General features: G+C 35.5%; 1 protein-coding gene across 2 annotated transcripts in view; it reads right to left on the bottom strand.

Moving 5' to 3' along the window:
- The window catches only part of LOC150104214 (CXXC motif containing zinc binding protein), a 122,294-nt gene extending 102,159 nt beyond the window's left edge, over positions 1–20,135 (bottom strand). The window contains exon 1 of one of the 2 annotated variants that reach the window (XM_090396225.1): positions 19,889–20,135. In XM_090396225.1, the coding sequence (XP_090252351.1) occupies positions 19,889–19,894 (6 nt within the window). In that variant the 5' untranslated portion in view covers positions 19,895–20,135. The remainder of the gene's footprint in view (positions 1–19,888) is intronic. The other variant, XM_090396226.1, reaches the window with a different exon arrangement.
- Between the last annotated feature and the right edge of the window lie 6,125 nt (positions 20,136–26,260).

The raw sequence follows: 26,260 nt of genomic DNA, 5'->3' as shown, positions 1-26,260 counted from the left end.
TGCACTCCCTTGTGCTTTAATGAAACCATTTCTAACACAGTTTTCACTTACAGCAGCCCAACTTTCTACAATCCACGTAATTATATCTTTATATGACGTTCTTTTCATCTGCCCTGTTTTGTTATATTCATGGATGCAATTCATCATCCAGTCTTCCCACTTAGCCTGCAAATTGTCTTTGAATGGTTTATTTACTGCAAGATCAAGGGGTTTGAGTTTTTTTTGTTAAACCACCTGGAATGATGGCCAATTTGGAATACTTACAATTGTTTTAACTTCTCCTGTGGTGTGTGCCCTACACGAATCCAACACTAACAAAGATTTTGGGTTGAAAAATGCCATTTTTCTCTTTCGCCACACATTCTCCAACCAAAATTTCATAACCTCAGAATTTATCCAATCTTTATCATCAGCAGTAACAATAATATCTTTGGAATCACAACCTTTTGGAACAGTCTTTCTTTTGAAAATCATCATCGTTGGCAGTTTGGAACCATCTGCAGTTACGCAGAGAGCCACAGTAAAGTTAGATCTTTTGTGCCCTGTTGTAGCAACTGAAACCTCTTTTGCTCCCTTCAGATTCACAGTCCTAGAACTAGGCATGTCAAAACTTACAGGAATCTCATCCATATTCCCAAAGTGACAAGCATCAACCCCACACAAGTTTTCTCTCAGAAACAAACGAAATTTAGCTACTTTTGCTTCCCAGTCGCATGGCAAATTTTTTCCAACACTAGTGATGGAACACACACTTAAATTATTTCTCTTCATAAATCCAAAAACCCAAGATGGGTAGGCCTTGAGATCCTTTATATTATCGGTTTGCGCAATTCTTTTCGATTCCTGCAACACACGGACAGTAGCTATTCTCATACCTTTAGCTCTTTCATTAACAACCCAATCAAACAGTTTTTTTTCTATGGTTAGCCACAAACACCTTCTAAACTCATAGCACATTTCCTTTGTAAACAGTTCAGGACTGTTTCAGCCTTTCACCATTCACGAACACTACTTTCTCCAACACTGAACAATCTACCAGCTTCACGATTCCCTTTTTCCTTTGCTACTTCTACCACTTCAAGCTTGAACTGCGCTGTGTAGGATTTTCTCCGAGAAGTACTTCTGTCTTCCATGGATAATTCAGATCTAATAACAAAATATAAACAAACAATGATTTACTTTATGAAATATTTTAAAACAGGATGTACAGAATAATGTAACTTCATAAATACAAAAAATGTACACCAACCTTTCAATTGTTGATGCAACTAGTTACAGGAGAACGATGCCCACAGAAGTTATCTTTCAGGCCCAATGGTCACACAAAAAGTTGTAGTAATGTCACAGTGCTCCCCAATAATGTAAAATTTTGAATTTAAAAAAAAAACAACCACTGGTACCAGCAACGCAAGATGCTTTTAAAGAATTCCTCCATCCTCTGTCTGTACTTCCTAACTCTACTGCTAGTTGGCACATGCGCATTATCTATACATCAATAAAATACGGTATATAATTTTTTTGTATCTATAATTTATAGTATAACCAAGTGGGAAAACTTCCAACAACTATCTCTAATCCAGAGTATTTTAATAATAAGGAGTGACACCTTTGGGCTGCTCGCAGATAAAAATATGACTGCGGCATTACCTCAACATAAGTATTTGTAAGGATATGTGCTTTGCATTATGTGATACTAAGGTAACGTGAAGTCATTAGCTTCAATACACGAGTTGCCCCAGTCCTGAAAATACTTCAGGTGCAAACTTTGTTTGCTTACATTTGGATAAATGATTAAACCAAGTATATAATTTCTTGGTATCTTTAATATATAACATAAATATGAATGCCTCTTTAAAAAAAAAGTTCCGAAGTACTTCGCCATTGTCAAAATCTCAACATTAATGATGGACTCTCTATGCCAGAAATCTGGGAAATTATTATAAACTATACTGTTTAATTATATATATCAGTGGCGTGACGTGCTAATTTCAGTTGGGTGTGCTGTCATGTGGGTTATGCAACTCACACTACAAATTTCACACCAATTTGACCATATGCATGGGCGTACATCTGCAGAAAATTTTTCGGGGGGGGGGCAAAGCTTGGAGACAAATAATTACATCAATAAATTTTTATAATTATTGATTCAATTAAATAATTACATCAATAAACATCTTTTAGCATTTTTTGATGTAATTATTTATCGATGTAAACTATAAATACAGTACATTATTTTCATTTTACATCAATTTTAAAGATCTTTAATTCTCGGGGGAAAAAAAGTATTCAGAATTAATACAATTTTTACCACAATTTCATATATAAAAAAAAATTGACTGGTCATATTTTATTAAAAATCAACTAATTAATTAATCCCAAAATCCTAAATTAAATTATTTCAGTTTAAAAGCAAAAAAATCATAAAACTAACGAGTAAAATCATTAAATTACATACACTTACCTTTTAAAAATGTAATTTTTTGTTTAAATTTGTTTCACTATAAATTTACAATTCATACTTCACTCAGTGACTCACTAGACACAGAGGGCAAACAAACTGGTCTCACTGTTCACAAATCAGAAAAAGATGAACCAAAAACAGGAACACTTGTTTTGCAATAAAACACGTATTCTATGGCTACCCTGCCGTGGGCCGAAACAGGCCAACTCATAATAAAATTTTAAGACAGAAAAAGCTTTCCATCATTGCAGGTTTAAGGTTACATATCTCAATCGCATTTACAATTATAATTTGTATCAATCTATGAAAATTTTGAGAGTACATAGCGCTCATCTTAATTGGTCCAATGCAATTAATTGCAGGATAACTTTAAATACTTCTGCATAGAGTGGGGAACAATCTGTTTGTTTTAAGATTTATTAGAAAACAACAATGAGGGAGAATGCTATAATTGGTTGGTATATTTGAAATACTCAAAGACAAAAATATGTGAACCATCATTTATAAGACATGTTAGAATAGGAAATGAAAAGAAAGAATAATTGTGAGTAGAAATACTTTCATTAATGGTAAACAAATTATTAATAATTAACATTTGTGATATGTGTGTGTCCTATAAGTTGCTGGAAAGAGCAAATAGCATGATCCTATAAATCTAGACATGAATAGGTGAATTTATAATGGCATAATTAAAAAAAATAAAAAAAAAACTTCCAAGGAGACAGAGAATGGCAGGAATAAACATCGTTTGATGGAGCAGCAAATCATCTCGTAAAATTTGTTGCCCGTGTTATCTGTATTTCTCTGGTTTGTGTATATTTTGCTCAGTTTTCCAAGAAACTTCTTTTGTTTACTGAGACTTAACATCCGATCATTATCGAAATTATCCACACTTTCAAGAATCCTACATTCATCAGTTCTTCTGTCTTATCAATCTCACATATGCTTTTTTTGTCACACATATCACATATTTTGTTGCAGATGAACAATGTCTTATAATACACAGAATATTCTCATTTTTATTCAGGAATAGATATTTTTTTACTGTGTCATTTCCAAAGACTAGAATAAAAATGTATCTATACGGTTAAAAAACTTTGCAACCTCAACAGATGCTATACTTCATAGCAAGAGAAACATTTAGGTTTTTTTCTCCTAACATCCACTTTCAAATTTTCAGTTCCAGAAAACATGTGTAACAGCTGTTGTAATGCAGCCATCGGATACAGAAAGTGCTCAACTCATGACAAGTGACAACATTCAATTGGATTCGTTGGCACAATAACCAATCGCAACTGCTAGGTGCTGGGTGAGCTCAAAATGTTAGCTCACCCAGTCTCGCCTTCTCGGTGGTTTAAAAATACTAAAACGCTAAGAATTTGACCCGCTGCACCCTCTTTACATCTTTTCAAAGGTGATACTGATATTTGTGGATGAGCACTGCACGCCTAGAATATTCACCCCTGATATATATATATATATAATTAAACAGTATACACACACATATATATATATAAAATCATGCACACGCAGACTTCAACTAATACTAACAATATCATTTTTATATTGGTTAGTGCAACCTCGCCAAAAGTTATAGTCATTAGTGAGACTTAGCTTATATTAGATGATGTAATTACAAGGATTGAATGCAAAGGTTTTAGTATTTTCAGGGAAGATTTAAGATTTATATATAATTATTACTATTATTACCCAAGACCCTGAAGTCAAAGACTCATCTAGGAGGTCCTTTTATCATACACACAGCTCATCATACAGTGCTTTAAACACACTGAAATTCTCTGCAGACACCATACTCTCAGGCAGGGCATTCCAATCATTCACAGCTCTGCATAAAAAAACCTGCTTCTCACACCCTCAATATGTAACTTTTATTATATAATAATATAATAATTTTTATATAATTTAAGATAGGATGGGGGGAAGAGTACTACTGATGATAGCAGCCAAAAAGAATAGGAGACAAGTGGGAGGGTGGCTGTTCATTTGAAGCAATCTGATGTGAGATTATGGCCAGTAAGACAAAATATACATTTGTTGCTGCTATAGGCTAGGAAGTTCCACAGACGATCGGGAAGCCATGCATAGCCAAATTAGTATGATGAGTACAGGTCGAGTGATTATTATGGGGGACTTCAACTACGGACATATAAACTGGAAGGAAGAAAGATCACATGGCAGGAAGGAAATAGAATTTATACACCTGCTCAGAGTTAATTACTTAAGGCAGCATGCGATGGAGGAGACTAGGGATGAGAGAGTATTGAACCTGGTCACAGGATCAGAAGAGCCATCCATCATTTAACGAGCCATCACTGGTTCGTTAAAGACACTGACTAACCGCTACCACAATTGTTGGCCTGACCTCTGGTGAGAAGAAAAAAAAATTATACATCAACGCTAGAGTCCTATTATTTGTGTTGTCTACTATATACATATATTAATATCATTCCAGCCAGTTGGAGTGGAATGGCTGGAATGATGTTAATATATGTATATAGTAGACAACACAAATAATAGGACTCTAGCGTTGATGTATAATTTTTTTTTTTTTCTCACCAGAGGTCAGGCCAACAATTGTGGTAGCGGTTAGTCAGTGTCTTTAACGAACCAGTATGATTGTAGTATAGCTTGTTTCTTGTGTATATTTGTACGCCCCAGAAGATGACCTTGACATAAAGGTCGAAACGTCAAATTGTAAAATTTTAGTAGTATTAAACTAAAGTTTTTATTCAAACACGGTAGTTGTCTCCATAATTTCCAAAAATGCATTCGGATCACCGTGCAAGCCTAAAAGAAAGAATTCAGATCATCCATGGAAATGATACCCACAAGCGCTGCAATCGCTATGGTAAGCTAAAGATTCGTATTTCTCTCCTGATCAATCGACTGGCCTTTTTAAAAAGATGCAGAGACAATAACCTCATTCCGATCTGCATCACGCTAAAAAAGAAATTTACGTCCGGTAAGGCACTCCGTATCTATGACCATACAGAAAAAGCAATGCTTAGAGAACAGATCCAAACAGCCCGCCGAAATCTAGCTACAACACAAAATCTAGTTTCTAAATTACAATCAGAACTATCGAACTATGTTAATCCAGACATTCTACAAACACTTGAAAGAATTACTGACAATTCGGCCAAGCATACCCTGGAAAAGAACAAAGAAAAACTCGAGAAAAAATTCCACAGGTTGAAACAACGGCAAAATATGGCGGCCAATCAGAGGACTTCCTCCCCGAGAAACAACAATGAACAACAAACAAGGGAGACAAGGAGCGACCAACCACCGACAAGCCAGAACCATGTGATTAACATATCAAGCCACACCCTGAACAACGGCGAACTCATGCTGCTGAATAAAGGACTGAACTACGCAATAGCGCCTAAAAAGGTAAACAAACTGGATTTTATCTACGACATTGAAAGAGGCATCAGATCCTTACCTAACAACATAGCAGACAAAATACGACTAGAAATCAGTAATGTCCTAAATACCAAGAAAACCATACAGAACAACCTGACTAAAACAGAATTAACAGCAATTAAATCATTAAAAGCCAAACAAAACATAATAATAATGAAAGCTGATAAAGGCAGTGCCACTGTTGTCCTTGACAGGTCAACATACATACTGCAAATGAACCAACTAGTAGCCGATAACAACACACAAAATGGTAAATCATAACCCAACAAAAAGGATAAAGGACAAAACAGAAAAACTACTAAAGTCCGTCACTTCTTGGCCACCAGACACAGTTAAAAAACTCAAACCCCACTACGCCCGCCCCCCAGAATATATGGGGTTCTGAAAATACACAAACAAAATGTGCCCCTTCGACCAATAGTGGAAGGAATAGACAGTCCCAATTACCACCTAGCCAAGAAATTAGCAGCAACACTCAAGGAGTTGGTAGGTCATTCCCCCTCCTACATAAAACACACACAACACTTTATAAACAAAATCAAAAACATAACACTCGACAAAGACGACTTATTAGTCAGTTTTGACGTTTCTGCCCTTTTCACTAATGTCCCCATCAATGACACAATTCTCCTACTACAGAACAAATTTCTGCCCGACATTACGGCCCTCTTTGCCCACGTACTAAAGTCCGGTTACTTCGTGTGGCAAAACAAATTCTACCTACAAAAGGAAGATACAGCCATGGGCTCACCATTATCCCCCCCAATCGCGAACTTCTACATGGAAACCTTTGAGCAAAGGGCTCTTGATTCCGCTACGCTTCGACTGACAATCTGGCTCAGATACGTTGACGACATGTTCGCGATCTGGCCGCACGGGCGACAAACGCTAAACACATTCCTCAGCCACCTAAACAAACAACACGAACGCATACAATTTACCATCGAAATCGAAAACCAAAATTCGCTCCCGTTCCTAGACACGCTAGTTACATGTCTTCCTTCAGGCAGTCTATCCTTCCCGGTCTACCGAAAACCGACACACACGGGCCAATACATACATGCGAATTCATACCACCACCCAACACAAAAATATGGATTCATAAACACCCTTAAAAACAGAGCCACAACTATTTGTCTAACCAACAAGCCCTGAAACAAGAACTAAAAATCATTAGTGACACATTCATAAACAATGGCTATAACAAAAATACTGTCAATAAAATACTCTATAAAACCACAACAAAAACGAATCTAGATTACAGTAAAACCATAGCCATCCCATACATTAAAGGGTTATCATAAAAAATCAACAGAATCCTACAACATTATAACCTCAATGCCACCTTTAAACCACCCACTAAACTCAAAACCATATTCTGCTCCTCTAAGGATCCTCTCCTCCCATTAGCACATCCTGGAGTCTATTGCATCCGCTGCACCTGTAACTTACCATACATTGGTGAAACAGGACGGACAATCCCTATACGCAAGAAAGAACACATTAGACCCATTAAATATAACCATTATGGTGAAGCAGGCCTCTCAGACCATGCACTTAACACCTTACACCAAATCAACTGGAAAAGCACCTGCTCCTTACACCGCACAAAAACATGGTACGAAAGAAAATTTAAAGAATCCTGCGAAATCCTGATAAACCACCCAAATATCAACAATAAAGATGGTATGAAAATTCCAAGGATCTGGATGGCACACATTCAGCCAACCTAATATGAAAGATTCAACATTAGTCAGGACTCTAGCCAATCCGCTAGTATTAGAAACCTTTCCACTCCAACTGGCTGGACTGATGTTAATATATGTATATAGTATATAGTAGACAACACAAATAATAGGACTGTAGCGTTGATGTATAATTTTTTTTTTTTTCTTCTCACCAGAGGTCAGGCCAACAATTGTGGTAGCGGTTAGTCAGTGTCTTTAACGAACCAGTATGATTATAGTATAGCTTGTTTCTTGTGTATATTTGTACGCCCCAGAAGATGACCTTGACATAAAGGTCGAAACGTCGAATTGTAAAATTTTAGTACTATTAAACTAAAGTTTTTATTCAAACACGGTAGTTGTCTCCATAATTTCCAAAAATGCATTCGGATCACCGTGCAAGCCTAAAAGAAAGAAGACGAGTAATATCATTAAGCATGAGCTGCAGAAGAAGAAAATGCTGTGGAAGGTATATAAAGAGAAAGATGACCAGCATGGCAAGGAAGGCAAAATCAGATTATGAGAAGAATTTAGCTGAGCAGGCCAAAGGAAATTCCAAAGAGTTCTTTCATTATGTAGAAAGTAAGAGGAAGAATGACTATATAAGATTAACCTTAATGAGTGATTATTATTATTATGGGTATCTCCATGGAGCCAGTAGACTCATCGCAGGAGACCCAAACTAGCAAAACAATATCTGTCATATCTCTTCTTGAATTCATTTACAGACAAAGAGCTCACAACTAAGTCAGGCAATGAATTCCACTCATTCACCACCCTCCAGGCAAAAAACCTTTTTCACCACACTTTTCTTTAATTTCCAGGGATGACCTCTTTGTCCTTCCATCACTATCACACAGCTGAAACATTTCCCCTGCATCAATCCTATAAAAACCTTTCAGTAATTTGAATGTTTCTATCATATCCCCCTCTTCTCTGCCTATCAACCAACCTCTGCAATCCACAAGCTCTCAATCTATCACTGTAGGGAGTCACAAAGAGACAGAAGCAGATAAAATAGTTGAGTTACTGAGTGACCACTTTCATCCTAGTGAGGTTACTGCTTTAAGCTAAATGAGAGACACTAATGTGGAAAAGAGGTGCATGATTTGGAGGTTCTTAGGATATTGCAGAATCTCATTGAAAATTCAGCTGTGGGATTAAATGGGATAACAGCTAGGGTTTTGCAAGAATGTGCAAAGGAACTGGCAATGCCTTTTGGTGAAAGAAAGGGTTTAATTAAGCAACCTAGTCAAAGGATTAGGCTACTTAATTTAAGTCTCAGCTCTGGTAGAGTTTCAAGGGAAAGTGGAAAGAGAACAAAATAATTCCTTCGCATAAAGGAGTTACTAACACTGTAGTAGCAAATTACAGACTAATCAGTATCTCAGGTGTGGTGGTAAAAAATTGGAAAAGAAGAGAATTCAAGAATATGTAGATAAAAATATGATATTGTATGAGAGTTAACATGGCTTTGTAAAGGGTCGGTTATGGCTTAGTAATTTACTAACTTTTTATAATACAGTAACAGCTGAGCTGGATAAAGGAAATAACTATATGATGAATTTGCAAAGTCATCTGACAGAATACCATGCATTGTTCTAATTTGCGTAACTCTGTTACACAAATTAGAACAAACGGGGTTGGATATAACGCTGGTTAAGTGGATAAGATGGTGGCTACTGGATAGATATTACAAAGTGGTATATGGAGGGGCAGAATCAAGGTGAAAACAGGTGACTAGTGGTGTAGTGCAAGGTACAGTGCTGGGATCATTGCTGTTTAATTTGTACATAAATGATATAGGAAATAATCTGAAAGGAAATATTCAGTTGTTTGCTGATGATGTGAAATTAGGTAGAGTAACAGTTAATCAAAGTAATGTGGAGAGCTTGCAGATTTAAACAGTATAGGCAAAAGTTAATGGGTGTCGGTTTAATGTCGACAAATGTAAAGTTATGCATTTTGGGATAAACAGATTACAAGCCGTGTAATACATTAATGGCACTGTACTTCAGGAAATTGATGAAAGGCTAGAGATTTAAGGGTGGTAGTAGACAGAGAGTTTAGAGGAAACATTGCTAAGGTTGCTAACATAACCATAAGATAACTTGGCTATTGAAGAATACATTAACAAGTAGAGATAGGGAAGTTGTCATTCCTCTTTATAAGGCCTTAATATGCCCATATCTGGATTAATGTGCTCAAGTCTGGTCTCCTGGGTTTCTATATTTTGCCTATATAATAATCATAATAATCCAAAATATATGAATCAAAATATCTGTAATTAATCCACCTCGAATATTTTCAACTGTCTCCATGTTACTTATGCAGGATTAATAAGTAAGGAAATGAGACTAACTTTTCCTGGAAAATTTCTATGAAAGCCTGCTAGAATTTTTGCTATATGTGGATAGCAGAAAAAAAAAATCATACAATCATTTTGCTGAAGAGAAAGAGATGGGGGAAGGGTAAGTGACCATAGTAGAAGACATAATAGAGCTATTTAATAATCAATTTATTAGATTTTATAGTGATTTTATTGTAACAGAGATAAGTTAGATGATTGAAGTTGAATTATAACTGCTTGAAATATTAAGTAATCTGTATAGTAATAAGGTAGTAAGACTAGATATGATTTTTCATGTGTTTTATGGGTATTTACTAAAAAATTACCATTAATAAGTAAGGAAATTGTGTCAATTTGAATAAGAATCGGCCAGAGTAGAACTACTGAACCATAGAGCATTTTTCACATATAGAATGCTTGTTAAAGTTATGGAGCAAGTAATAAGGACTCAAGATTGGGTTAGTAACAAGGAGGTTAGTATGGGATAACCTTATTTAAGTGATTCAATTCCTTATATAATTTAATTACAACCAAAGCAGCCATGAAGCCAATGTATTATGTCCTTAACCACGTGTTATTCTGGCAGGTTTGTTTTGTGGAATGAAAAATTGCATTTCCAGGAGATAAAAACTACCCCTTTCAAATAAGAGACCAGATAACTCATCTTCAGATTTAAAAAACTTAAAGGTTCTTCACAACCTAGATGGGATCAGAACCCAAGTCTTTCTAACAAAAGGGCTTCTATTATACTAATTGAACAATTAGTATAATAGAGCAGGCTTTCAGATTAATCAAGAGAATGAAAGCCATTAAAGTGTAAGCATGACAAGTCAAATGCATATGGTTTAAGCAAGAATTGATAAATAGGATGTTAATATTGAAAGTTTATTTTTCACTTGGTTAGACTATAATAAATTTAGTTTAATCCTTTATCCAAGTGTGAGCAAACAAAGTTTGCGCCTAAAAGTATCTTCAGGACTAGGGTAAGGTGGTACAACACCGGACAACTCGTTGCAAAGGTGGAGCAAGCTAACATCACTATCTCAGTATCTCCCATAATGCAAAACGCATCTCCTTGCGGATATGTATAATGTTATGCATTAAGGGAAGGGCCACTACCCAGACTAGTTTCGACCTTTATTGAGGTCTCTTGCTAATGCTTCTGCCTGGTATCTCCACTTGGGCCTGGCTCCCGGTGAAGATAGGAGTAATGTTAGCTTGCTCCACCTTTGCAACGAGTTGCCGGTGTTGTACCACCTTACCCCAGTCCTGAAGATACTTTCAGGCGCAAACTTTCTTTGCTCACACCTGGATAAAAGATTAAACTAAATTTATTATAGTCTAATCAAGTGAAAAATAAACTTTCAACATCTTTCTCTATATCCAGAGTAATTTATTAAAAAGGTGGCACTCTGTTTGGCAACTCCTATAGGTAGAGATGACCTTGCTAATGCTTCTGCCTTGGTATCTCCACTTGGGCCTGGCTCCCACTGAAGAGACCTCAATAAAGGTCAAAACTAGTCTGGGTAGTGGCCCTTCCCTTAATGCATAACATTATACATATCCGCAAGGAGATGTGTTTTGCATTATGGGAGATACTGAGATAGAAGTGATGTTAGCTTGCTCCACCTTTGCAATGAGTTGCCTGGTGTTGTACCACCTTACTCCAGTCCTGAAGATACTTTCAGGAGCAAACTTTGTTTGCTCACACTTGGATAAAGGATTAAACTAAATTCAGGATGTTAATATATTTGATGTAATCCTGTCAACAACTGAATGAAGACATCTTTGTGCTTATACTGAGTGATAAAAAAAACACAAGTGATGTTTTTTTATCTTTCTGATTTGTTTCTGATTGGTGCAATTGTCTCGAGGCTATTTCATGTGAGAATGGTTTATTTCAAGCTGCTATAAGATAACTGTTTTTTTTAATTTATTAATTGAATGTTTTATTAGATTACTTAGTGTAAATTTAGTATATTATTGTAGTTTTAATTGGATTTATTGCATTTGGTGTACTAATATATTTGTAGACACTGTTAAAATGGTCTTTAAACATAGCATCAAAAATTTAATGTAATCCTGTCAATAACTGAATGAAGACATCTTTGTGCTTATACTGAGTGATAAAAAAAAACACAAGTGTTCATGTGAGAACGGTTTATTTCAAGCTGCTATAAGATAACTGTTTTTTTTTTAATTTATTTATTGAATGTTTTATTAGATTACTTAGTGTAAATTTAGTATATTATTGTAGTTTTAATTGGATTTATATAAGTGATGTTTTTTTATCTTTCTGATTTGTCTAAAATCCAAGAAATGACTGACTTGAGATGAAGTTAAAAAATTAATGAGTATTGATTTTGGGATTCGAGGCTATTTCATGTGAGAATGGTTTATTTCAAGCTGCTATAAGATAACTGTTTTTTTTTAATTTATTTATTGAATGTTTTATTAGATTACTTAACGTAAATTTAATATATTACTGTAGTTTTAATTGGATTTATTGCATTTGGTGTACTAATATGTAGACACACTGTTAAAATGGTCTTTAAACATAGCATCAAAAATCCATTAAAACAATAAAGCAGCAATGTCAAAAGCAAATTCTAACATATATGAAAGACAGGCTTTACTACCTCAGAAGGATTTTTTTATTTATTTATTTTCTATGTTGATCCCATACATGAAAGGTCAACAGAACTATAAGCACATTAGTGCCATGTGTGGAGTGCAGAAGAGGACTGAGATAGAAGTTTATTCACATTTTTTTTTAAGAGCTGAAGGTCATGGTTGTTTGGAAATACTTCATGAATATATATATGGCATCAAGAGCTGGAAGAAATTCATTCAAGTGAGACCTAATTCAGCGAGTCAGGGACAATATATCATAATGGGAAGAAAACAGTGAGAATACGTGCAAGTTCAGCTAAGGAAGGCATCATGCTCATTGGCATTTATAATAATTACTGATAATGATATGAATGTCACCGAGTATAGTTATGAATTTGCTGAAGCAGTGGACTACTTTACACTTTTTGAGTACATGTGGGGATGGGAAAGATAATTTATTTAAACTAAGGGCTTATTTTGTGTTAATAAGAAATTATGGCTTAGATCCCAGAGTACTATAGTCCTAATTATTATGACAAAAGTATTATGACTAAGTATTATGACTAATTATTATACCATGTTTGAACAAAAGGTTATGTAGATCAAAAATGTGCCATTCTTCTTCAGATTTTTAGACTATTGAATTTGATTTTCAAATTTCATGTGAAGCTTAAGGATTTCAAAGTTGCATTTTGCCTATTCATTTTTGTAGCTTATTTTAAAAATTATATGGAATTTACAACCGTGTTAAAAAAACTTTTTTTATTATCCCGATGTTTCGATCTTCACATCAAGATCATCATCTGGAGCGTACATAAGTATACAGAACAAGCGAGTTACATCATTAACTCTAAGCTAGAGAAACAATGATTTGATTACATGTTATTCTACTGATGTGACTGCTGGTGAAAAAAAATATAAAATAAAAATAAAAATAATAAAAATAAAAAAATATATATAATAAATAAATAAATAAATAAAATAAAATAAATTTTTACATCAAGCTAAATTCTATTTTTACAATAACAGGGATAAACATTCTTTTAGATGGTTTTCTTTCAGAAACAATTGGTGTCCTATTTTTAATATTACAATTCTTATTTTTGATTTACAAAACTGGACTTTCTACAGTCCTATTTATAGTTGTTCTTGGTGAGGAAAGTCGAATATATACCTTCCAAATGTTTGGGATTTTTAAACAATCATTGTTGTTCAGATTGGGGTGGTTGCTGATAATCTCACAGGCTTCCTTGAATTTCCGTTCATACCATGTTCTAATGTGATGTAGACAGCTGGTGGTTTTCCAGTCAATTCTGTGTAAGGTATTCAGGGCATGATCAGAAAGGCCAGCTTCACCATAATTATTATATTTAATGTGTCGTTTATGTTCTTTTGTCTAATAGGAATAGTGCGTCCTGTTTCTCCTATATATGGTATGTTGCAAGTACAATAGATCCGGTATACTCCAGGGTGAGCTAGTGGAGGGAGTGGGTCTTTGGATGAGTTGAGTAGGTTTTTTAATTTTGCAGGAGGTTTAAAGGTGGCTTTGAGGTTGTACTTTTGTAGTACTCTGTTTATTTTGTCTGATATTCCTTTAATGTAGAGAATGGTTATAGTTTTACTGTAGTCTGGTTTGTCTTTGTTTTTTATTGTGATTTTGTAGAGAATTTTGTTTATAGTATTTTGGCTGTATCCTTTTTTTTGTAGGTTATTACTGATAATTTTAAACTCATCTTTCAGTGCCTGTTCACTGGAACAAATCGTCTGAGCTCTGTTTTTTAGCGTGTTGATGACACCTAGTTTTTGTGTTGGGTGGTGGTATGAGTTTATGTGTATATATTGTCTCGTATGTGTCAGTTTTCGGTAAACAGTGAAGGAAAGATTGCCCGAGGGAAGACGTGTGACAAGTGTATCTAGAAATGGAAGTGTGTTGTGTTTTTCAATTTCAATGTATGAACGGAAATTCAAGGAAGCCTGTGAGATTATCAGCAACCACCCCAATCTGAACAACAATGATGGTTTAAAAATCCCAAACATTTGGAAGGTATATATTCGACCTTCCTCACCAAGAATAACTATAAAGAGGACTGTAGAAAATCCAGTTTTGTAAATCAAAAATAAGAATTGTAATATTAAAAATAGGACACCAATTGTTTCTGAAAGAAAACCATCTAAAAGAATATTTATCCCTGTTATTGAAAAATAGAATTTAGCTTGATGTAAAAATTTATTTTTTATTTTATTTTATTTTTTTTTTTTTTATTTTATTTTATTTTTTTTTTTCACCAGAGGTCACGTCGGTAGAATAACATTGTGATCAAATCATTGTTTCTCTAGCTTACAGTTAATGATGTAACTCGCTTGTTCTGTATACTTATGTACACTCCAGATGATGATCTTAATGTGAAGATCGAAACGTCGGGATAATAAAAAAAGTTTTTTTAACACGGTTGTAAATTCCATATAATTTTTAAAATGAATGCTGATCACCGTGTAACCCTAAAAGAAAGGATTTTGTAGCTTGTTTTCAATGTAAAAAATACTTTGAGAATTTAGTTTCTCCAAATGCTTCTCTGCTATATGATCAAAGTTCAGATCATACAATTACCCCTTTGTCAGTCTGCCACTGTTGTTCATCAAAAACCAAAATGTATAACCCAATAGTCAGTAAACAAATTTGATAAGATCTATTTTGAATGGAGGTTAGTAATTCCATAAAGTAGATTAAGGTGGATGATCAGAATTTCACAGGTAAATTTGCACCTATACTAGGTTTGGTATGATATAGGGATAGATTTCTAGGCAATTCTGTATCTAAGACAATATCAAAAACGGTCAAATATACCATAGTTATTAAATTCAATGTGTCATTTATGTTCCTTTTTCAGGATAGGAATTGTGTATTCAGTTTCCTACTGGATACACAATATGGAACACTCCATGGTAGGAAGAGGATCCTTGGAGGAGTTGAATAAGCTATCTTATATAGGAGATTTAATGACGCAAAACAGCACTGAGAAAGGATTAAAAACACAATTTAATTTCTTCGATATTTCATCTCAGTCACAGAGACATCTTCAGGGAGTACGATATCTAACTTGTAATACACATACAAAAGGCAATACAAAACTAAGTGAAACACATGGACAAAAGACTATTAGAGTCTTAACTAGGTGGTGCGCCCTCTGGGTACATGTTGGTATCCTCAGATGTACACTGGGATCTCGTAGTATTAATGTTTCTCATATTTTGGGAAGTTTTATGCAACCATATTTATTCAGATTAGGCTTATTTTAGAGAGCAGCTGCAGATTCTAAAAACAGTCTTTTCTAAATTTACTGCAATGGAATATGATCTTTTTCCAATTGCTTATATGATGGATTATATCTAAAGCATGGTCTGCAAGGCCCAACTGACCATAAACTGACCATAATCAAGATTACAGATATATTTTTTACATTCTTCTATGCAGATGGTGGCTGTTAGAGGAGGAAGATGATCCTTAGTGTAGCTGATACTAGCTTCTTTATCAGGTTGTAAATCTTTAAGATTCTGACTATTTTTTCTGATATGCTTGGACAAAGGGGAGGGTGATAGCATTACTAAAATCCTTCTGAAGAGAAGGTCGTGGATTGGGGAAGGTGTGATTATTTTTTGGTTCTGTGGAGGAACTGTAGTCATTAGACAAAGGCTTTAATGGTCAGAGTTTTAATGATACCACATTGCTGAGTGGGAAGGGGAAAGTTTGTGGATATATCTACCTATGTCACTGGGTTTCTATATACTGAAAAGCAAATGATTAGATAGGCATGCTACCAAGGTGTCTAAGAAAGCTCTACTATTAATAGTGTCTTTTTCCATCATAAATTGGATTCTAGGGTGAAGACTACTGAAGTGACAGAAGAAAGAGTAATGTGTCTGGGTCATGAGCCTAAACAGTGAACACATCATTGACATAACTTACCCAAATAGGTTTGGGAGAAGCTGTCAAGAGCTTGTTTTTCAAATCTTGCATGAAAAAGCTGATGGAAAGGGGGGAGGGGGGGTAATTCCACAGAAATACCATTCAAAAAGAAATATCAGCAACGTATGATGTGGTATGGCAAGTAAAGGGGGCAGGAGGAGGAGGGGATAGAGGCTTTGTCTGGATAATTTATAGCAGAGGCAATCTAGCATCTACTATAGGTCTTGGTGTGTGAGGAAAGGGGGGGGGAGGGTTCCAATTACTTGCAATTAAATGCAAGCTGGTCGCAATATGCCTGATTCTTCTTTTATACAGCATATCTGGGGTGGTATCCCTGAGAGCTCCTAAAAATTCAGGATTCTATAAAGAAAAGGGCCATTAAATTGATTCATGACTCCACTCACTTTCCCATAGGCATTCAGTTTCTGCAACCTGCATCTTCTATACTTTTATGGCCACTATTCACTGGAATTGGCATCAATAATGTCAAACCCATCTAAACACAAGCAGCCTCAACCAACACCCTCTCACAGTTCCAATTTGGAACAATCTGTGTTCCAAAGAGCACTATCTCATATTTGCCAATACAATCTACAGCTTTTCAGCTTTTCAAGTCAAATGTGAACAAGTTCTTTATTGCCAATCCATGAATAGGTTCTCCATAAGAAAGTAAGCCATGGATTGGGGGGGACTGAGGGGTTTACTTTTCTTTTTATTTCAGGAGCCAAGAATATACTTTTTTTGAGTAGACTTTTTAATTTTTTGAACTGAGATTTAGCAGCATCATATCTAAAAATACATAGAGTAGTTTGAGAATGATACCTACTATGGACAGATCAGCCACCATCTGCATAAAACACAAAAAAAAAGTCATCAGCAATCATGACTATGGTCAATCAGACTTTGTAGACCATAATTTGAACACAGCCTATAGAATCAATTGGAAAAAAAACTATCATGCACCACTACAGCAAATTTAGTAGAGGCTTTTTTAGAATCTGCAGATGCTCTCAAAAATTAGCCTAACCTGAATAAATATGGTTGCATAAAACTTCCCAAAATATTGGAAGATTTAAACAGTACTTTTCAATCCTTTCTCAATGCTGTTTCACTTCATTAGGCCACCAACTTGAGTTTTTCTTAGCACTTAAGCCTCAACAATGGAGTTGAGTAAGTTCTTTAATTTTGGGAGAGGTTTAAAGATGGCATTAGGTTGTATCTGTATAGTATTCTGTTTATTTTGTCCAATATCCCTTTAATTTATGGAATGGCTATAGTTTTATTGTAACCCAGTTAATTTTTTGGTGCAGTCTTCTGAAGAATTTTGTTGATAACATTTTTGTCTCAGTGAACCTTGCCTTCTGGATGGTTTAAAACAACCAGAAAGCTAAGAACTTCACCAGCTGTGTCTTCTATCGATCTGTTCAAGGGTGTATCCATATATTTGTCCACATACCCAGACTATTAACATGAATGTGATGCAATGTTTATGCGCTGAAAAACGTCCTCTTCATGAAGCATTAGTAATATTGTGTTTAATTTTAGAAATTACATGAAGCCAGGAAACAATTAGGGGAGTCTTTAACAGGAATAAATGCAAAAATATAATATTGGTGATATTACTACTCTGAACACACCTTGGATATGTTCTTCTGGTGGAGAGGATCCAGAAGCAAGTGACAAAGATGCTTGCAGGTCTGCGGAATGTTTCCTATGAGGAAAGATCGAAGGTCTGTGGACTACAAAAACTAGCTGATAGTCATAAGAAAGGAGAAATAATAGAAACATAAGTTATTCAAGGGATTTTATAGGATTGATACTGATGACTTTCTGTACAGTGCAAAAAGGTGTGGAATGTGCTGCCAGAGGTTGTTGTCAGTGCTTCAGATGAATGAATGAATTTAAGGAGAAATATATAGGTATTGTGCGAATAATGGTTAGTGTGTCAATGTAGTGTTAGCGTGTGTAGTGTGTCAACGGTCTCCCACGATGAGTTGACTTCATGGAGACACCATTATAATAATCAGTGCTTTTTTCTGGCAGTATGCAGTACCAGCAGAGCCTTATGTGTGATGCACCTTTTTTCTTAAGTTTTCAAAAATGTGTGATTTATTGACAGCAAAATGTATTATAAATATTCCTGTAGATGGTATGGTGTTCATTAATTGAATATTCTGTTTTGATTACTCATAAGTTGGTACCCTACTTTCCTGTTATCTATGAAACATAGATAACAGGAATTTCATAGATTGGTATGCAACCAGAAACAAGAAATTGTGTTCACTTCCGATTGCTTCCAATAGCAGTTTATCAGTTCTATATTCACTCTGTAACAAGCAGGTGTTCACGTGAGTTTTGAATTAATCTAAGTTAAATCAGTACAATCATTGTTCAAAATGAGTAAAATAAGTAGTTACTTTATGCCAATGAGTAAAAAAAGGAAAGCTGAAGTTTAGGCCTGATGCTCTCCAAGAACTTAGTGAACTAAGTCTAGATTTACATGAGAGAAATATTGACTTGTACAAAGAAGACAGGAAGATAAAGAATACAATCAACTTTTTGAATTATATTCTTTATCTTCCTGTTAAAGAATTGAAAATCCTGGTCCGTACTACGGTATTTTTCTTCAAAGTCAGAAGAACATGAAGTTCAAAGGGATTGAGCTCAATAAAAATGAAAGACACAGACCCGCAATAAGTTCATCTGCTTTCTATAAAAGTCTGAAAGAAGTGTTGGAAAGGGTCTGCTTGAAGGGGATGAAGCTGATTTGCCCGAATGTGATAAGATTTTAGATTCCAAGTATTGGCCAGAAAATCCTGGGAAGCATCTGACACTCGGTGAAGCTGAAATTAAATGTTAGCACGCAACTTTCGCTTAAATGAAAGAGAAATTCGTGGCTTCCGTGAATATCTAAAAGAAAATAAAGTCCCGGACATACTACTTCCTCTAAAGCACACTCCGGGCTCAATTGCAATATCTTCCAGTAAATGTGAAAGGGGTTTCTCTCGGATGAATCTTATAGCAACTTCATCTAGGTCATCTCTTCTTCTACAGACATAATAATATTTATCAGGATAGTAGGACCTCCTCTCACTCAGTTCAACCCTAGCAAATATGTGGACTAACAGCTGCTCCAAGTTCGTCATTCTGCAGTTGATACCAAAAGCAAGAAGCGATCTAGAGACAACGAGGGTAAATCGGAGGATATGTTAAAAGTATGGCAGTTGCTGTAATAACATCTTCATGGTGAGTTCCAGCACCTTTTTATCCAGAAAAAAAAGCACTGATAATAATAATACAGAAACACCTACAAATAGCATACTTACTACCATTTTTAAATCAATCTATACAAATTTATTACACGTGATTCCACTTAAAAAACTGTTAACTTGGTGCTAAAAACTTGCACTTCAAAAAATCTTCTCCTTCCCTCCAAAAAAGTAAAACCTCATATGAAAATTAATAATTAACTGCTATTTAATATAACTCGCTGTACGAAATGAGATAAAAACTACCACTGTCACATATATATAAAGGCATGACAATGAATCATAAGCATTAAGGAAAATAACTAATCACCCTCTACTATGCAATTGATGAAATAGCACATTTGGGAGAAGTTCACAAAACCGAATTTGAAATATATAAATCTAAAATGAACGGGCTTCTAATGTTTATAAGATTCCTTAATTAGTTTTTTTTTTTTTTTTTGTGTGTGTGTGTGGTCCAGATTTCCTAAAATATTCGTTAGGACAAAAACAGTTCTATGTACTCTCTATAACCGAACTTTTTCATATTTTACAAATTATTTAGTAAAATTCAGGAAAAAGAAAAAAATGGAATGAGGAGTTTTTGGCATTGTTTGGCACAACCTGGGCAAAACTTATAGGCATTAGTGAGACGTGGTTAACCGAGGATGATACAGTCATACAGTAGAGAAATTAAAGCTAGAATGAATAGAAATACATCAGATGGACAAGGATTCATATGGCAGTTCATTTGGGGCTATCTGGTGTGAAAGTGATGTCAGTAGAGTTAAATAATATGTAATTGATTGTTGTTATAATCGGGGGGGGGGGGGGAACGGGAGAATGTGGATAACATGCACTCGCGAATAAGCATGATGAGTACAGGTCGGGTAATTATTATTGGGGATTTCAACTATGGTAACATAGACTGAGAGAAGGAATTATCACAGGCAGTAAGGAAATTTAAACAGCTTCTGAGAAATAATTACTTGAGGCAACATGTAATGACACGACGTTCACTAGTTCTGAATCTAATCAGAGAACTTAAAACTAGCCAATCTAGCCACGCTGCCACCACTTCCAGAAAGTGATCACATAGTGATCTTAACCTGGGAGACTGAAAAACATGCAGAATTTTTTATTAAGAAGGGATATATGCTGAATTACAAAGCAGATGATTATGAAAAACTGAGAAAAAAGCTTTTATCAGAGCAATGGCATAAGAATTTGAAGGGGAGATATGTCCTTGGTGCATGGAAGGTAGTCAAGAGGTGATGGAAGAAACCAGTATCTGAATATATACCCAGAGTTAGAAGAATAAATAGGTAGAAATTAGATTCATGAATACTTTCATTAACAAAGAGTTGCACACAAAAGTGTGCAACTCCTGCACACAAGCGTGGAGGGATTATAAAGAAAAGGTGATTAGCATGCCAGTGAGCAGTATAAGGTCCAGGCAAGGAGGAGACTAGTATTCTAAGGAAGGAGAAGGCTCATTATGAGAGAAAGTCAGCAGAGGAAGCCAAAAGAAACCCCAATGAGTTATTTCACTATATAGCAAGTAAAAAGAGAAATTACTATGGAAAGATAACTTTAAAAAGTGTTGATATGGTAGGGAGGTAACAGAGCCTAGTTGAGTTACTGAGCGAGCATTATGCAGGGGTGCAAAAATCTAGATGGTAATATTCCAATGAAAGATGTGACACTTACTGATGGAACAATAGGGCTTGAAGAAATGAACGTAATTAAAATATTGCAGAAATTCAATACGAACACAGCCATGGGATTACATGGCAAATTATCCTGTGTATTACGAGAATGTGCAAGAGAATCATCGGTTCCTCTTACTAGGCTGTTTAATTTAAGCCTCAGTATTCGGAAGGTGCCAATGGAATGGGGAAAACGGCAAAATACTTTTATTGCATAAACAAAGATTGAAGAGAGATGAATCAAATTATAAACCAATCAGAATCTCAAGACTGACTGGATAGGAAAAAAAGTACTCTTCTATGAGTGGCAACATGATTTTGTGAACGGTAGATATTGACTTAGTAATTTGCTTACTGTTTTATAATCAAGTGACGTTGGAATTGGAAAAGGGAAATGGCTTCTCAGTGATATATTTTTAGACTGTAAAAAAGCATTTGACAATATTCCACATAAAACTCTGTGCACAAATTGGAGTAAATGAGGATAGATATAAATCTAGCGATTTGGATGAAAGAGTGGCTGATTGATAGATATCGAAAGAGTGGTTTATTGAAGAACTCAGTACAGGAGAAGGTAAGTAATGTTCTCCTGGAATGAACAGGCAGTGTACAACATGGGTCAGTGTTTAGTCCTCTGCTGTTTAATTTGTATATCAATTGCATAGGAAATTATTTGACAGGAAATATTCAGCTGTTTATAGACTATGCTAAACTTGGAAGAGCAAAGGTAAATGGAAGAGAATATAGAGATACTGGAGGAAGATTTAAGGGACTCAGTATGGGACAAGGTAAATAGATGTCAACTTAATATACCCAAGTGAATGGAAAGGCAATATGAGTAATGATCAGCAGCTATGTCCTATATTGATGGAAATGAACTGCAGAAAATTTTCCACATCAATTATCGGAATTGATAGAAATGAAAGACGCCAGGGATTTGGTTGTGATTATAAAAGGGAGTTTAAGATTAAATGGCCTATTCTGAAGGAAAACAAAACAGCACATCAGATTACGGGGTTGTTGAAGAATCCACAAAGAAACATGCATAGAGAGTATTCTTCCCCTATATAAGGCATTGATAAGCCCTCATCTGGACAAGACACATAGACCTGGACTCTCGGCTCAGCGGTGAAGAAGTTTTGGCAGGATCCAGAAGCGATTGAAAACATTGTGGCAGGTACGTGGAATGCTACGAAAATAGATTAAGGTCTAGGCTTCAAAATTTAGCTGATAGACGAAAAACCGGAGACATGATAGAAACAATTATGTTATTAAATGAATTTTATAGGAGTTACACTGAAGAAATTTTTTTCAGTACATAACAGAAAGAGAGAGAACAAGGAAACCAACAACTCCATTAATAGCAAATCATCAGGAGATAGCTATATCAAACTTTGCAGTTAACTAGAATATTGGGACTAGGTTTCTTGCATAGACCATGATTAATGAGTGGAATGGGTTGCCGGAGGTGGTTTTTGGAGCTTCATCATTGAATGAGTTCGAGGAAAAGTGTGACAGGTATTGTGTGATTGGTGGCAGGTTTGAAAATAAATGGATCGCTCACATTGAATCTTCTGACTCCATGGAGATACCTGTGTTGTAATAATAATAATAATAATAATAATAATAAACCCCCCTCGAAGGAACACGCCTTGCGTGGCGGTGGGACTTCCGTGCTTCAGTGATGTTGAGAGTTATCCTGGCGATAGCATAGCTGCCAACAGGCCACCCTTGTCAGACAGGTCTCAACTGAGGAGCCACACTAACAGTGTTCCATCCCCCTCCCCCCTCTTAATGGTGAAAAGTAAGAAGATATCCAAACCGGATCAGACGGAGCCCTGGTCATCAAGGACTGCATCAGATGTTGGGGATACTGGATATCACACGACAAGTGGGCTAAATGTCCAGCTCTCCTTGCTGGGCAATCAGGCCAGGAAGCTAAAGAGCGACTGGAAGAAACCAAAAGGGAAAATGTACTGTAGAAGAAAACAGAGAAGTTATGAAATGTTTTTATAGATCAACAGCAGAAAAACGAGGTTTCAGAAAGCATATGCATTTAATTTAGAAACAAAAATCCAGAATCTGCAATAAATAACAAAGACTTATGGACCAAAAGAATTTTATTTTCCGTAACAGAATATTTACAGAACTTGAGCTGCAAGAATTATGTAATAAACCAACAACTCCACTGATAGCAAATCATCAGGAGGTAGCTATATCAAACTTTGCAATTCAATTCAGTAAGGATCAAGCTGACGACATACCTCAGAATGTTTTGACAGAAGTGCAGTGTAAAATAAAATAAGGGATATTGGAATATATGAATCCATAAATGACCGTATAAGACTACCACCATTAAAAACTTTACAGCTCCTATACGCACAGAGTACATCATTATGGTGTATCCTGTTTGCAAACCGCAAGAGCAAAAGAGAGGATGAAACAATCTGCATCATGGAAAATCCGGTTGGAACGAAAAGTCAACAAATTTCGAGCTGATCTGATGAACTTAAAGAGTTTTAAGGTGAAAAATAATAACATCAAAAAACAAATTGATTAACACATACAATTTGGCCAACAAAACAATTGCTGCAGTTACCGAAGAGGTAAAACAAAGAATAATAGTGAGTGCACAAAAAATTAAAAATATGAAGCAATAATAAACCAATATGAGCAAAATATGCAATTTCGACAGAACCAAAGTCAGTTTTTTCAGTTTCTCCGGAGAAATACAAATGCAAACAACCATTCACTAGAAAAAGAAGAAACACTCAAATTTTGGAAGAAAATCTGGGATAATCGTATTGAACACACTAAAGATGCCTCATGGATTAATGAAATAGAATCAGAAATTAAACAAAATCAAATATAAATGTCATTATCACTAAAGAAATGGTCAGTGCGCAAGCTAGAGAATTAAAAACACTGGAGTGCACCTGCAAAGAAGAACTACGTGGATTTTGGTTAAAGCATCTAACTAGTCCACATGGTCCAATGGCAGAACAATTTAATTATTTGTTGCAGTCAGGCTCAGTGGAAGATTCCATGATATTTGGGTGCACTTTTCTCTTCATGAAAGATTAGGATATGGGTGCAGACCCAAGTAACTATCGCCCAATAACATGCCTGCCAAATATGCTTAAGCTATTCACTGCAATCATAGCAATTCCATATACCACTACTTATTAGATAATCAAAATTATCAGATTGAACAAAAAAGCAATATTTAAACATCCAGAGGAACAAGAGACCAAATCCTTATTAATAAAATGATTCTCAGAAATTCAAAAAGACGAAAAAGTAACTTAAATATGGCATAGATAGACTATAAGAAAGCATTCAAATCCCTACCACACTCCAGGATCCGAAAATCACTACAAATATCTGGAATTAACAAAAACATATGTTCCTTTCTGGCTGCTGTTATGAAATCATGGAAAACAACTTCAATATTCAATAATGAACCATTCGGAGATGTCAGCGTGAAAAGTGAAATTTCCCAAGGTGATTCCTTGTCAGCATTGCTCTTCGACATTTCTTTGATACCAATATCTATGATTCTGAGCAAAACAAAATATGGATATGAAATTCCTAAATGAAATATTAAAATTTCCCATCAGTTTTATATGCATGACTTGAAACTAGATGGAAAATCGGGACAGAAAATAGACGCTTTACTTAACTCAGTTCGTATTTTCAGTCAGAACATTGAAATGGAATTTAGATTAGATAAACGCGCAATTTTATCCATTAAACAAGGAAAAATTAATGACACTAGCAGTTTTAATTTTGTTTACGAGAAACATATAAAACCAATTTCAGCTAATGAACACTATAAATACCTGTGAATATTAGAAGCCAGTGATATTCTCTACTCGAAAGTTCAATAACAGGCAGCAGCAGAACACAGCAAAAGAATTAGAAATATTCTGAAAACAAAACTAAGTGGATTAAATACAATTAGAGCAATGAATTCTTGGGCTATACGCTAATTGGCAGAGATTGGACAAAAGAAGACCTAGAAAAATTCAACCGCAAAACTAGAAAACTAATGATTATGCATCATGCATTCCATACAATAAGTGATGCTGATGGTTGTACTTACCAAGGAGAATAGGTGGACGGGGTCTGCTGCAAGTGAGACATGGGCCAGAGATCTTTGATTGGCGACCGGTGGAGATTGAACTGCCCACTCAGTCTCCAAAACTAGATAGGGCCTCGTCTACTCCCTATTAGGAAATAAAACTCGTTAGTTGATTTATTTTGATTCGTTAGTTGATTTAGCGCCTCCGTAGCGCAATTGGAAGAACGACGGTACATTGCGCCCTTCGATTGGAATAGGCCTAAGTTCGATTCTCGTCGCGACGGGAGGAATCTTTATCTGGTCGATTTCAATCGAAGGTGAGTTAGCCGATCTCATACGGAGGTAGCAGGGTTTTTTCTCGCGGAAACTCGGATTTTTCATCCCGCATACATACAAATCGGCCCTTCAGAACACACGCAATTTACAGACAAAAATTTCTAGTTGTGGTGGTGTTGGAGGTGGGCGGTAGATGGCGTTGATGGAGATGATTCGTAGTAAAGGTTAGGTGTAGAGACAGTTGTAGGTGTCCTCCCGCGATGAGTCTTTGGACTCCTTGGAGGTATCAGGAATAATAATAATAATAATATTTTTTATTTATAATCTTGTTTTCACTATTTACCAGGTATTTGAATAAATAATAATAATAATATACTACAA

This window comes from Typopeltis vanoorti, chromosome 8, assembly GCF_054136105.1.
Source record: "Typopeltis vanoorti isolate ZY-2024b chromosome 8, IOZ_Tvanoo_1.0, whole genome shotgun sequence".
Lineage (NCBI taxonomy): Eukaryota > Metazoa > Arthropoda > Arachnida > Uropygi > Thelyphonidae > Typopeltis > Typopeltis vanoorti.
Note: the sequence above shows the minus strand (reverse complement) of the source record. Positions and strands in the feature narration are given on the sequence as shown.